The 14,286-nt window shown below is 36.0% G+C and overlaps 2 protein-coding genes across 2 annotated transcripts; both read left to right on the top strand.

Annotated features, from left to right (window-relative positions):
- The first annotated feature begins 2,635 nt into the window (after window positions 1–2,635).
- On the top strand, window positions 2,636–7,834 carry LOC137713094 (uncharacterized). Its single transcript, XM_068452348.2, has 7 exons — window positions 2,636–3,745; window positions 5,073–5,111; window positions 5,213–5,283; window positions 6,488–6,552; window positions 6,669–6,758; window positions 6,906–6,998; window positions 7,128–7,834. Exons 1-7 carry the CDS (start codon window positions 3,063–3,065, stop codon window positions 7,527–7,529), a joined length of 1,443 nt encoding a protein of 480 aa, XP_068308449.2. The 5' UTR covers window positions 2,636–3,062; the 3' UTR covers window positions 7,530–7,834.
- Window positions 7,835–12,291: 4,457 nt separating this feature from the next.
- LOC137713028 (type IV inositol polyphosphate 5-phosphatase 9-like) lies at window positions 12,292–14,284 on the top strand. The gene is made up of 7 exons (XM_068452256.2): window positions 12,292–12,464; window positions 12,602–12,715; window positions 12,849–13,140; window positions 13,290–13,474; window positions 13,572–13,680; window positions 13,895–14,043; window positions 14,129–14,284. The coding sequence occupies exons 1-7, from the start codon at window positions 12,304–12,306 to the stop codon at window positions 14,274–14,276; spliced, it is 1,158 nt and encodes a 385-aa protein (XP_068308357.2). The 5' UTR covers window positions 12,292–12,303; the 3' UTR covers window positions 14,277–14,284.
- The last annotated feature ends 2 nt before the right edge of the window (window positions 14,285–14,286 follow it).

Here is a 14,286-nt window from a genome sequence, read left to right as displayed (position 1 = left end):
TCAAGAATCCAAGCTTATGGAGTTCAGCTTCACGTAAAAGAACATAACTCTAACTTACGAATTTAAAATTGCCTGGCTACTACTGCTGAATTATGCTCTTAAAAAAAGAAAGAAGCAAAAAAACACATCTCGACACAAATACGAAATATGTATATATGTAGGAGTTGCCATGCACGTCTTCAAGCCTGACGTCTTTTTCTTGGAAGGCTCTGTTTTTTATAATTCGTTATATATGCTGGTGTATGTATAACATGTTCTTTTAAACATGGTTTTGGGTAGCTTTTACTATCTCTCATGCGATGTTTAATAAAACATATTATTCAATAAAAAATTAGGTTAAAGTTGCTATATAATTAGTGATGTTGATGTATGATGTTTTGCCATTGCGTAGAAGTCATGAATTGAATCAAAAGTTAAAAGCAGAAAGAAAAGAGATGGAATCAGTTTTAGTGGTGCATTATCTGCTGGATTAATATTCCCTCTTTTGCTCTCTCTCTTTCGGAACAAGTTACATTTTCCAAGGAACCTTTTCCCATCGTCCCTTTTAAATGGGATCACTTTTAAGTGATTAGGTTGTGAAACCTTGACTTTGAAATATCTCTCTCTGTCTTTATTTAGTACGTTGATTTGTTAGATTTGGAGCCTGATTTGCCTCTCAGAAAAGCTAATTAAAAGCACTTTTTCTGTTAGTTTTATATTATTTTAAGAGGTGGGGGAATATTGATTGACAAATTTAACAAGCATGCCGGCATGCATTTATATCTACTTATCTAGCATCATTCCTTCATGCAGAAAAGTTGTGTTTGCCCGGCCCTTAACCAAATCTTAGATTTCAGGTATAATCGACTATTAATCTGCTTTTAGGGGCTGTTGATTCTACTTCGCTTGGTACCGTACGTGACTAAAATGATGTTACCATTGTGGATTGCACCATGACCCATTTTCTAATCCTAATTAAAATATGATTAGTTTATATGTCTATTCACGTATCTTACATTTATACTATGACAAAAACATTCACGCTGTAACAGCCAACGTCATTAGTGTAGTAACAATTAATATTATTATGTAACCTTTATTTAATGTTGGATAGTACTTTGAGGATTATAATTTAACCTCACGTTTCTTGTAATTAAGATGTTGAATCTTGTTGAAACTAAACGTCACGTAATAGACTTCACGTGAAGATTATGGGCACAATAGTGGATTATGATTTTGTGTTATTCCATGATGTCCACTCATATCTTGCGTCTATATATACTTAACAAGACATACTCATTGTAACAAGAAGTATTTAACGTTGGATAGTAACCTCATTGTAACAAGACGTATTTTAGATTTGTTAACGGGTGACTTAATAACGACTTGACTTATTAACAGGTTGATCTATAACCTGTTATTTTTATGTCGTTTATCGAATTAACGGAGCATACAAGAAATTGCCAAGCCTATTAACAAGAATGTCATCATGTAACCCCACAAATGTTATATGACATATTTAACGGTCAAGATAATTTGAATTAGTTAGGACTAATAAAAGAACCGCACACATAAGAATTTCCTCATTTTCTTGCCATTTTACATCCGAATCCCACACGCACTTGTGGGTCTCATTGTTTTGGCGGGGCCAATCTCTAGGCCTATTTCTTGGGCCAATATTTTGCCCATCGGAAACCCATTTTCCAAGGTAAATGTCTAAATTTATCGGTATTAAGACAGGGATAGAGTTGATCTAAGACCTGTTAGAAATCATCGTTTTGGGTTGGGTGTAGTTTGAATGAATGCATTTGCCATCGGCCCAATTTTCTTTAAAAAAAAGGAAAATTAATGAAAAGTCTAAAAAAACTTTCCTTTTAATGAAAAATTCTTTTTAAAGCTATAGTGAATAGTATCAGGAAAATATATAAATGAGATTTTTCGTTAAAAGTGAACAGTACCGGAAGTGTTTTGTTAAACCTCCTTTAAAAATAGGGATGTGATATCCACACACCCCATTTTACTTCTCACACACCTTTTAATTTTTGACCGTCATATCGGATGAATCGAAGAAGATCAACGGACAAAAATTATCAAAGAGTATGTAAGAAATAAAATGGGATGTGGGTCGATAGTACACCCCTAAAAATATCATATTCGGCCCAGTGAATAGTAGGGTCCAAACCAGCTCCACTGGTTCCAATCTCCAAACCAGGAGCTGACGCTTTACACGTGTCAACACTTGACAGACTCAACTCAACCACGATCCTTCCTTCCCCTAAAGCCGTCGCCATGTAGCACGGGAGAACGTAAACAAATTTGATGGCACCACTCCACGTGTTCCTGCGACCACTTCAAACCAAAACTCTACACTTCCTATCTTCCATATCGGAAAGAGATCCCTCCTCCTCAAAAGTTTGTGAATCAAGTGATTTAGATTTTTGAAATTTAATCTAACGATAAAATTTCAAGAATTGTTGAATCAAATTTTAAAGTTCCGAATCATTTAATTCGCAGGCTTTGGAAGAAAAGATTCAGAGAGGATCTCATCCCTTCCATATCAGCGCACATCCGACACAACATCACTCACCGCGCGACACGTGTTAGATATAATGTTAAAAAAAGTATAATATTACAGCGCAAGGACACGCGTCGGAGCGAGAAAAACCCGGGAAACAGATTGGATTAGGGCGCCAACCAGTGAGAGCTGGTGGTTGCTTCTCTCCTCAGAAAAAAATCCCAAAAACGGAAACTTGAAAATGGACCGTCTCTCGAAATTTCAGTTTCCAATTCCGAAAACACTCGAAAACTCGAAAACTCAAAAATTAAATTAAATTAAATTAATTAAAATTCTAATTTAAGCCGCCCGCCTTCTCCTGCGCTGTGGCAAGTGGCTGGCTTTGAATCCACCTATATTTTTGCTGTCCATTTTTCCCGATTCTTTTCAAACATTTTTATTTTTATTTTTAATTTTGGATAATTAGCGATTTTTGTGAGATTAGAGAAAAGCAGCTTGCGAGGTCTAAAATTGGCAAAAAAAGCACTTTTTCCCACCGAGAATTGAGTAAAAAACGCACAATTTTTTTATGATCTGTTTGGGAAAAGCAGGGATTATAGATAGTAGAATTCTGTTTTTTCATGGGGAGAAGAAGAAGGAGCCAAACAACAACCTCAACAGGAAACAACCAATCCGGCCGTTGATTGGATTGGGGGAGCTCCAATTCCATTTCAAGTCATTATCTCCACCGCCGCCGGCGTCATCAGCATTGTTCTTTCAACCCACAAGACCACCGCCGAAGAAGCAGCAGAAAATGGCGACGGAGAGAGGCAGCGATTTGTCGTCGTCGTCGTTGATGCTGACTTCTGGAGCGAGCGGCCGCATAAACGCCCTCCTCTCGCTGCGGTTGCTGCGGAGTCTGATGATGCTGATTAACGCCTTCTTCCTGCTCCTCCTGCTCCCATTTCGAGGCCGCAAGCGAGCGCCGTCGTCGTCTGCGGCGGCGGCTTCGCCGGTCTTGGCGGAGAAGTCGGCCAAGGACGAGAGGCAGCCTAGGGGGCCGGTGGTCCGGGTGCCAACAACGATTGTTCCCTGGAAGAGCAGCTCGTCGTTGCCGGTGGACATGGAGGTGGCGGCGAGGAGAGCGTTAGCGAAGCTAAGAGTTGTACAAGATGATGATGTGAATTCGGTCCGGCGATATTCGCTCTTTGCGACTGCGAGAGGTGAAACTCTCTTCACGCAAAGTTGGACTCCCGTTTCCGTTAACATCAGGTAAATCAAATGCCTCTGTATTATATTATCCCCTTGGATTGGACTGGATTGCATTGGATTGGATTAGATTGTTTATTTTGAATTACTGCAAAAAGGTGTGAATTTTTCATTACTTCTTGAAGAAAATGATGAGATTTCCGGCGGCAATCTAAATGCAGAAGAAATATGCTATCTGGGATTGAAAGTTTTAATCTTTTTTCTTTTCAATCTTAATTAAGGTTGACTACACCTCGTTTTTCAAGGAGTAATCTATTATCGTCGGATTTTGGTGCTCGAAAAGTGGCATTGTTAATCTAGTTTAATGAATGAACAGTTTGGACATATGTGTTTATCTTCTTGATTACATCGTCGTCGTTTTGAAGTAGTTAGGTTCATGTTAAATAATTTCATTACTTTGTCAGTTTGTGTTCACTAAGTATGCTAATAGTCATGCATATTCTAACATATGCTTGTACCATCAGTATCAACCTTCCATTAGAAACTGCGTATTACTTACGCATACCATACTGATAAGGACCGGTGCTCAAGGATTGCAATACCCGAGTAAAATTGGCAATCTTTTTGTGGTTGTTTGTTAGCCAAATATTGCTTTCATGAGGATCCTTCGCTTTCTTGAGGTCCCATCTCTAATCTCTTGTCCTTAGACCCACATGATAATTTCAATGATTGTGCAGTGCACCTGGATTTACGGAAAATGCACATCTTGTTCATTTTCCACTCCTCTGCTTACTGGCATAATAAGTTGTATCATATTGCTGAGACCATTTAGGGCATTGCCTATTTTTCGGAAATCTATTAAGAGTAGCTACAGATGTTGTAACCAGTTTTAAAATTGATAGTGTGTGGGAAAGTCAGGCAAATTTTCTTGTGGTCGGTTCCACAGTGGACTTTGCACAAATTTCTGATGAATCATTTCAGCTAAGGTTCACCACTTAGAAACTCTTGTATGTGGGCTATTCTATTAAAATGTTGATTGATAATGCCATGAAACATCAGGGCAATTAAGCTGTTCTTGACGACAGATCCTCTAAGCAGTGCCTGGGTTTTATCAGAAGTTTCTGTTAACTTACATAGTCCATACCCTGAACCCTATTCTTGTAACATGACATACTAATTGGTAGGAGAACATTTCCGTTGCTGCGAATATGTAAGTTGGAATAATTGCTAAAGAACAGTAACCTTCTCCTATCATATATCTGACAAGTTATGTTATTAGACTGTTATATTATTTGGGTCTTATATTCAAACACGTATATACTTTATCCACAGTTTTGTTTGCAAAGTCATGGAGTCCAAGTTGTAAGTTTCTAATATTTACACTTTGCAGGGGCGTAGTCATTCTTATGCATGGTCTGAATGAACACAGGTTTGTCATTTCTACATAATTCTCACTTAAATGCTATTGAAGCTGATTATAAGGTTAAAGGCCTTGATATATCTATTAAGACATTTGTACAATTTCACCAGTGGAAGATACGACTACTTTGCAAAGCAACTGAATGCTAATGGATTTAGGGTTTATGGAATGGATTGGATTGGTAAGTCAACACCATTTTGACCCTTTACCATTGCATTTAAACTTCTAACTAGTCTAAATGGTTTCTTTTTTCGTTCTAAAAAATTATACCTAAAGTCTAAGCCAATTAATGACAGTTTCCTGTGTATGTCATTAGCAATGTGTAGTTGTGTACTGACCTAATTTTAATGTTTTCGTGCACTCACTAGTTTCCGATCAACATTTCTTTTTGTTTTGTAATTGTGTATATTGTTTATGCCACAAGCTTGTCTTGGCTTGTGTCATAATGACCAAATTTCTAGGCAAGCATTTTGGATGCTATACAACAGATTGAAATACAAGATTGATCTATATAACGCAACGCTTAAGAAAATGGCTGAAAGATTACTTTTATATTTGCTGTGGAAGGGGAAGAGCCTTAACTTTTTAGATAAGGGGGAAGATTTCTCTCAAAAATTTAAAATCTCACACTTGTATTAGAGGCAGTCTTCTTCTTTTATTTAATTACGGTTTGCATAGCCTAGAGATCACTCTCTTCAACAGTGCATATATATTTGGATGTTGCAGGAATTGAGTAATTAGGATGCCCTTTGCTGCGAAAAAGTAAACCTTTGAAGCTCCCTTTATAAGTAAGCTTGTATGTTTGGGTCTAACCTTGTATGTTTCTCATAAGTTACGCCTCTGATGCTTCTATCGAGTGAAAAATATTTACAATGGTTTAAGCTAAAGTTGAACTTAGTTACATCCCAACACAAGCATCCAGTCTAAAGTGTGCCACTGTGTATGGTGGGGTGTCCTTCCAGTTGTATTTATCAGAATTGGATTAAGATTAAAACTTTCTTGTGTTTGACTCGAAATTCACTTGGAAACCTTTGCAATTTCTAGGCTTCTAATTGGGACTGAATGTCATTAGTTCTATTTTCTCTGTACTTTGTTTCTTGTTTAAGATGCTTTTGGATTGTTTTCTGGTGTGTAATGGCTGTATGTTGTCGGGGGTTCAAGTCTTATTATGATTTGAAGGAAGAGTCTCTGCTTTTTTTTTTGTTTAACACAGCAATAAAAACAATAGTATCTCGAGTTTTCTTTGTGTCGAAGGATAAGTCATAAATTGTGGACCTTGGGTTACTCCATCCCTGTTACTTGCACTAAATCTCTAAATCTTCTGATTTAGTAGTTAATTGTTTATATATCGCATATAATTGTTCTCGTTGATTTATCTGTCTTAGGTCATGGTGGGAGTGATGGGCTTCATGCATATGTTCCTTCTCTCGATTATGCTGTTACTGATATGGTAAGTTTCAAGGCTAATTAACAATTGAATCCAGTTCTTAATTCACCTGAAAAACCTAGGAACTCTGCTTTGATTAAACGTTTACATGTGTTCTTCGCTCTTTTATTTTTATGCAGAAATTATTTCTCGAAAAGGTTTTAGCTGAAAATCCTGGCCTACCGTGTTTCTGTTTTGGGCATTCCACAGGTGCAGCCATTGTCCTTAAGGTATGGGTTGTCGAAGTCTTTTTATTTTCTTGGAATTGCATGAATGACTTTTTCGTAGTCACAGTTTTGTTGTCTTCTATCTATTCATTAGCTTCATTGGCCTGGAATTTAATCTGAGCTTACTCTATATCGCAAAAATGATTTTAGGTAATGCTTGACCCAAAATTTGAGTCCCGCATAGACGGTGTAGTGCTCACATCACCAGCAGTTGGGGTTCAGCCTGCGCATCCAATATTTGTGGTCAGAAAACCAGCTTTTGTTACAACTAATTTTTATGCACTCTTGAATATATTATATACTCAATTACAAGTTTTCAAATGCACCCTAAACCCTAACCCCCTACATGCTTTCCTCCGTTTATCATGCCAGGTAATTGCTCCATTGCTCTCATTTTTGCTGCCAAGATTCCAAATCAGTGCAGCAAATAAAAAGGGCATGCCTGTCTCTTGTGACCCAGCGGCTCTAGTTGCCAAGTATTCGGACCCTCTAGTGTACACTGGATCCATCCGCGTAAGGACTGGTTATGAGATTCTCCGAATCACATCCTACTTGCAGCAGAACCTAACCAAATTGAGGGTCCCCTTCTTTGTTCTCCACGGCACAGCTGATACTGTTACTGACCCTGAGGCCTCCCAGAAACTGTACGATGAAGGCTCCTCAACTGACAAAACCATCAAACTGTTTGACGGGTTGTTACATGACCTTCTCTTCGAGCCAGAGCGAGAAGCCATTACGAAGGGCATCATTGAGTGGTTGAATCGTAGAATATGAAGCAGCTAGGCAGTGCAACAGTGGGAGATAAAGATTGATAAGTCATGGGACAAAAAGAAAATGGATCGATCGATACGAATGACCATTTTTGTGGAAGCAGGAGATAGAAAAACCAAAATTGATGTGGCTGGATAAAAACTCAGCGTATTATATTGAAACTTGAAGCATCGTGACATTGTTTTCTTGTTCGGTATTGGAAAGGTCATCTGCAATTGTAAAATGCTTCATCTCCTAATCCATATGTTGCTTGAAAACTTGCCTGCTGAAGAATTTAAGCAGGTGGGTTTTCCACATTTCAAACAGAATTCCTGGCTCCCCTGATAGCAAACTCCCCACAGTAATAGTAAGTATATATTTTCTGTTGTTTTCTTTACCTAGTTTTAACAGGTGAAGGAAAACTCGTGTATTTTTTTAACTTCCGATTTCGATAGAGGTTTACAAACAAGGAAAAAAGTTGACGTTCCACCATAAAACCAAGAGCAATGTAAGAAGTAGCTAATTACTTATAAGCACATGCAAGGTCTCTCATTTCTAGGAAAATACAAATTGAGTGACGTGGAGCACGTATAGCCGTTGAGTTTCACATAAGGGGCAACCGGCTTTGATACCATAAAAAGAAACCAATTGGCAATACAGAGAGTAGCGTAATTACTTATAAACACATACAACTTCTCTTATTTTCCCGATGTGGGATCGATACTCTCAACAATATTGTCAATTATTTGTCAAGGTGGTGAAGAATGATTTATGTACCTGCGATCAAAGAAATTTTTATAATTTTTTTGGAGTTTTGTAACGTTAATTCGCTTTAGCGTACGATAAATTAAAGTTAAAGAAGAATAATTAACCACGCTTTTACATGGAGGAAACACGAACAATTATATGATAATTAATCGAGTGAAAGAAATGAAGGAATTAAGATTATTCTGATGTTTCATTAATTAACATAATCTGATGTTGCAAATGCCGCAGTGAGCTGAGAAATACAAGTAGGCGACCGTAGAGATATTCGTTTTACGAAAGTGGCTTACGTTCTACACTTCTAGTGGAAACTGTTGTTTTCTAATTTCCGTTTTATTCCCGTTATGAACTGCTCATTTGTACGCTTTCACGGCCACCCTCTTGGATTATATTAACCTATCTGTCTATGATAACCGAAAGACCCATACAATATATATAACATCCCATCCACTGTACATGGAATAGGATTGATAGTGCCCTCGTATTGATTGTTTCGTCACTACATATTAATCATTTAGTACTTTTAACATGGGACAACATAAATAATATTTAGAAATGTCAATCATATTCAACATTAAACAATATGTGATCACGAAACGGTTAATAGAATGACACTATTATGACTCACTAAATGAATAGTAAAACGTGAAATGAATACATGTTATATATGGAGCTTCTCCTATATATATATATATATGAATATTTATGTAGTTAGCTTTTTAGACGGGATTCCGTTTCATGGGATACACGATATGTGGTCATGAAATGGTCAATATAAATGGCACTATCCAGTCTCTCCTAAACCCCTACATGGATAGTTGAGTGTGATGCTTGATATATATATATGAAGCTCGTCTGCTATACGAATATAGCGGTTTAAGATTTTATGAGATTCATATATAGGTGTAGGTGTAGATATAATATACATTCTTACGATATATGATTCTCAATATGTTGTCAATAACTTTCTGCATGAACAATGAACATTAAAAGGAATTACTTAATAAGCTTCATGTATATTATATTTACTTCTTTTTCAAATTATATGCTCTCTAGTGCTCCTTTGAAAATTATAATGAAAAAGTGTTGGGTACAATTTGTCCATGAACTTTATTAGAAAAAGATAATGTTGAAATCTGCAGTTAAATTGTTATATATTATGCAGACAACACCCATTGTTAATTCATAGGCTTTATTTGTTCTCTTTCTTTTTCAATGAACCTGTCATCCTCAATCCTCATCCCATCAAGATTTTGTTGCCTCTCTCAATTGGGACAACAGACAAAACGCCAACTGACATTGAGGTTGAAAGCCATTGCAAAGGAACAGATAAAACGCATATATAATTAATCAATTCAACTAATCTGTATATGTTTATGAATAATTAATCATTTCCAGTATTTAAATACATATTAAATTTGCCACCAGGATAAAAACCAACCAATCGTTTGTGATACACGCAATATAGAAACAAGAAGAAATGGTAGTGGGGTTGGACGGTCGCGTGTAGACTATATATTCAGCTCCAAAAGGCAAGCAATTGGGCACACTAGCACTAGCACTAGGAGGAGGAAGGGTATAACTTTATAGGAGAAATTTGATATAGGTTCAATTTTTTGAGCTAATAGTAGGAATAATCTAATTTATTAAAATAAGTTTAATTCTTTAAATATTATTATTTTATTATCAATGATTATCTCTTAAATGATAAGATTTATTATAAAAATCAAATTTCTTCCTAATTATCTCTTTGATTTTTTTTTTTTGTTCTTTCTTGCCATTTATAGATTTTATTTTTTATTTTTATAATCAACCTATATCACAGGTTAATTATATTTATATATCTATATGATAGATTATTTTTTATAATCAAGTAAGATTCATGTGTCTTGCTTGTAGATATATTATGTTTTTTTTCTACCTTTTAGTTAAGTTTCATATCTTACTTATAGGTATGATATACATTCATATATTTGCTAACTCAGAATGATTTGTAGATAGATTTATGTCAATATATTATTTTTTTTGTTATAAGATATTAATTATATTTTTTGGGGTTGAAAATTCATGATATTAGAAGATTTTAATTGATTTTTAATATTTTTAGAAAATATAAAATGAGCATTAAAAAAATAAATACATATAATTAAGTAATTGGACTCACTCCTAAAAATCATCTATGTTTTTGGACCTGGATCTAAAAGCCCCAACTTTATATATATATATATATATATATATATATATATATATATTAATGTATATTGCAGTCTACTTAACCCAATACTATACTAACTATGTCACATCCCAACCCTCAGCTCCAACTATATTGTCCGCTTTGGCATTCCCTGCCCGAAGACAGAGCTACCGCACAGTTTTGTTTCTGTGGACCGGTACTCAGCCGTAGCCAGCGCCTGCCCTCCCCTCAGGGAGTCCACAAAAGGCCTAATTGAAACTTAAGGTTGGCAATGGATATATAAGGCCCAAAGACCACGCCCTCACGGGCGATGTGGGATACTACAAACTAGCTTGACCAATGACTATATTTTTTGTTATTTGATTTGATTAACTAAAAAACTAATTAATTAACTAGCTAATCTGATTGCGTAGTAGTTATTTTGCCGTCCATCCAATCGTTCCTTTTTATTAACGAAACAAATGAAAATTCATCTGGATTTTAAATGAGTATTTTTTTTTTGAACAAACAATAATACCTAGCTAAACCTCACACTTGGCTAGCCATAATAATGTGGTTCAAATTCTCCTTTAGCGAGAATTGAATCTAAAACTTCTCACTTACAAGTAAAAAAAAATATCACTAGACCGTAGTACTAAATGATGATTTCAAACAAGTATTAAAATCCTACAATATTTTTCATAAAAAAAACTTTAATTCAAGAACACCAAGAAATTATAAAAGAAAAAAAATGACATTAAAAGTATACGGTCACATTTAGTAGAGTCTAGGGACAATGTTCAATTTTATATGATACATTTATTTAAACTTCATCTTATTTAAGAATTAAAATCTATTTTTTTTAAATAACATTATTTAAAGATTATATATACATAAAAATCAATCCACGTATAAATAATTTAGTCATTTATATATCAAATTAATGGACAATATTATCATCTTTATAGCGAACCAACTAATTGATTTTTTTTTTTTTGTCGAAACCAACTAATTGATTTCACTGCTTCTTTATATTATTAATTACTACCATGCACGTACCCATATATTACTCGTACACGTCACAAGAAATTACTGCGATTCCATCCATTTTTCGAACTTAACCACCATGAATTAAACTAGACCATGCATCGACTGTTAATTCTCATAATATTCTATAAGCTAGCTAGGCCTCCTATCCACACAAAAAACACATAAAAACACAGATAAAAAAAACAAATTAGAAAACGGTACCATGCGCAACTAAATAAATATGAGACAGAGAGCGAGATATTTTTCTCTTGAGCAAATTGTCCAATTTTTAATTAATCCCGCACCTCCCACTAATCATGAATTAATCCCATTACAATATGGTCTCTTACTTGCATCATCTCCTTCGCCACCCAGCCTTAATTATGCTTATCTCCTTCCAAATATTGGGAAATTGGAATCTTTTTACACTTTTTATTCACGGGAGGGGTTGAGGGTCGCATTCCCTTTCCACTACCCAAAATATCAGTCCTATAATATCTTTCAACCTAAGCTACACTAGTGTGATACATAACCCTTGCTAACTCCATGCAAGGCAAACAAGCAAGACAACTACTCTCCCGGGAGGAGGATCTGAACTTGGTACAAGGTGCGGTCACACTATTCTATATGGCCAACAGGCCTAACTCACGTCTACTCTTTGATCAAATTAATGATTTGTCTGGCTCGCTAACTGTTATTTACGTTGATACTTGTGTGTTAGTTAATGTTTGAAGGTCGAGTCTAGACTACTACTACTCTCTCTCTCTGAGGGAGGATTATTCGAACTTGGTGGGGGGACATTCACACTACCCTAGACTATAATCCAGATTAATGGCAGAAAAGATTCCGAGATATTGCATCAACAATTTCACGGAGGATATAAATCCAGGAGACTCCATGGATATGGAGGCTACTACGGAAAGACCAAATAATAACCAAGCAAATATGGTCTCCAACTCCAACATAATTTCCACTGCTCAAAATACGTACCGGTAAGCTGGTCTACTTAGGTTTAAGAATGAATATATCAATACCTCACCTAACTAGCTATTAGTTCATATATTGAATATTAATTTGTAGTAAAACATGATGATGGCGTAGTTTTCTACTTTTGCATGGATCTGATCAGGATCTTCGCGGGTTCCTGGAATGTTGGAGGTGTTTCACCTCCAGAGTATTTGGACATACAAGGTTGGCTCCGACCTAATAATATTAACCCTCCTGCTAATATCTACGTCCTTGGGTAATTAATCTTATTTATTTCCCTATCTATACGGTAATTATATAATCATACGTGCATGTCTCCATGCACGCACCGCAGATTGATTCATACAATACGATCACTAGTTCTGAATTAATGAATTGACGAATTTCAGGTTCCAAGAAATTGTACCACTGAATGTGGGAAATGTTGTGCGATCCGAAAACCGCAAAGTTTGTGAGAAATGGAATTCGTTGATCGGAGCTGCTCTTAATGATAAGAAGAATAAGATTACAGAAGACGAAGAAGAAGGAGGAGAAGATGAAGATGATTTCCGATGCATCATTAGTAAGCAAATGGTTGGAATATTTATATCTGTTTGGGTTTCAAGTGATCTCAGCCAATACATAAGACATCTCAGTGTCTCATGTGTTGGCTGTGGTATCATGGGCTGCCTAGGGAACAAGGTACAGAATATTAAGTAATAATTATCATCCATTCACTGTAATTTATTATGAATGAATTTAGATCAATTATTCAAATTAAATTTTTACTTCTACAATTTCTATACATATATATTGTGAATTAACATATTGTCACGTATACGTATATGTAGGGTTCGGTGTCAGTAAGATTTTGGTTACATGAAACAAGCTTTTGTTTTGTGTGTAGCCATCTAGCTTCTGGTGGTAAGAAAGGCGATGAGAGACGAAGAAATGCAGACGTCGCTGAGATTTTGTCTCGAACCACCTTTCCTGCAGGACCTTTCACTAATTTCTCCACAAAAATTCTTGATCACGAGTATGTATGTGCATGCAGAAGGGGCTGTTTGATAGCAATTTTTAATTTACTTTGTTGTTTGTAAAACTATTGAATACTAAGTAATATATACGCGCAGTAGGGTAATTTGGCTTGGAGACCTAAACTACAGAATCTGCTTGCCTGATGCCACAACGCAATATCTTGTGGAGAAGCAAAAGTGGAACCTTTTGTTGGAATATGATCAGGTACTTAACTCGCATTTCAACCGTCATCTTGGAGTTTCAGACAAATTATACCATGTTATGTAGAGAGACTTTTGCATGACAGAGTTATTAGCACGGGACGCTCATTAAGACACCACGGTAACGGAGTGCCTGTTTCATGAAAATCTTTCTTGAGTGTTTGTTGGTTTAAGATTTTATGAATGATATAGATAATTATTTTGATTTTTTCTTAAAGCTTAAGGTGGAGCTCATGGAAGGACGTGCATTCGAAGGTTGGCATGAAGGAGTAATAAACTTTGCTCCAAGCTACAAATATTACCCAAATTCGGGGCTTTACTTTGGCTGTGATCAGAAGAGTAAATACAAAAGGCGTGCTCCGGCATGGTAATTAAGCATCATAAACTGCCCATTAATCAATGAAACGACTGCAAAACCAGATTAATTAATGTGCTAAGTGATGGTTTTGTAGGTGTGATCGAATACTATGGTTCGGTAAGGGACTCAAGCAAAAGCAGTATGAAAGAGTCGAATCAAGATTATCAGACCATAGACCCATCCGAGCGATTTTTATGGCAGAAACTGAGGTCTTGAGAGCTCCTAAAGGAATTCACAGCTGAGAGCTCCTAA

The sequence above is a fragment of the Pyrus communis genome, chromosome 14 (assembly GCF_041283825.1).
Source record: "Pyrus communis isolate YQ-2024b chromosome 14, ASM4128382v1, whole genome shotgun sequence".
NCBI classification, from domain to species: domain Eukaryota; kingdom Viridiplantae; phylum Streptophyta; class Magnoliopsida; order Rosales; family Rosaceae; genus Pyrus; species Pyrus communis.
The sequence above is the reverse complement of the archived record's forward strand: the minus strand, read 5'-3'. Positions and strand labels throughout refer to the sequence as shown.

Coding starts and splice junctions, on each gene's coding strand:
- LOC137713094 (XM_068452348.2), top strand. CDS start 3,063: ATGATCTGTTTGGGAAAAGCAGGGATTATAGATAGTAGAATTCTGTTT. Junction 5,112..5,212: donor CATGGTCTGAATGAACACAG/GTTTGTCATTTC, acceptor CAATTTCACCAG/TGGAAGATACGACTACTTTG. Junction 6,999..7,127: donor CTGCGCATCCAATATTTGTG/GTCAGAAAACCA, acceptor TTATCATGCCAG/GTAATTGCTCCATTGCTCTC.
- LOC137713028 (XM_068452256.2), top strand. CDS start 12,304: ATGGCAGAAAAGATTCCGAGATATTGCATCAACAATTTCACGGAGGAT. Junction 12,716..12,848: donor GCTAATATCTACGTCCTTGG/GTAATTAATCTT, acceptor GACGAATTTCAG/GTTCCAAGAAATTGTACCAC. Junction 13,681..13,894: donor TTTTGTTGGAATATGATCAG/GTACTTAACTCG, acceptor TTTTTCTTAAAG/CTTAAGGTGGAGCTCATGGA.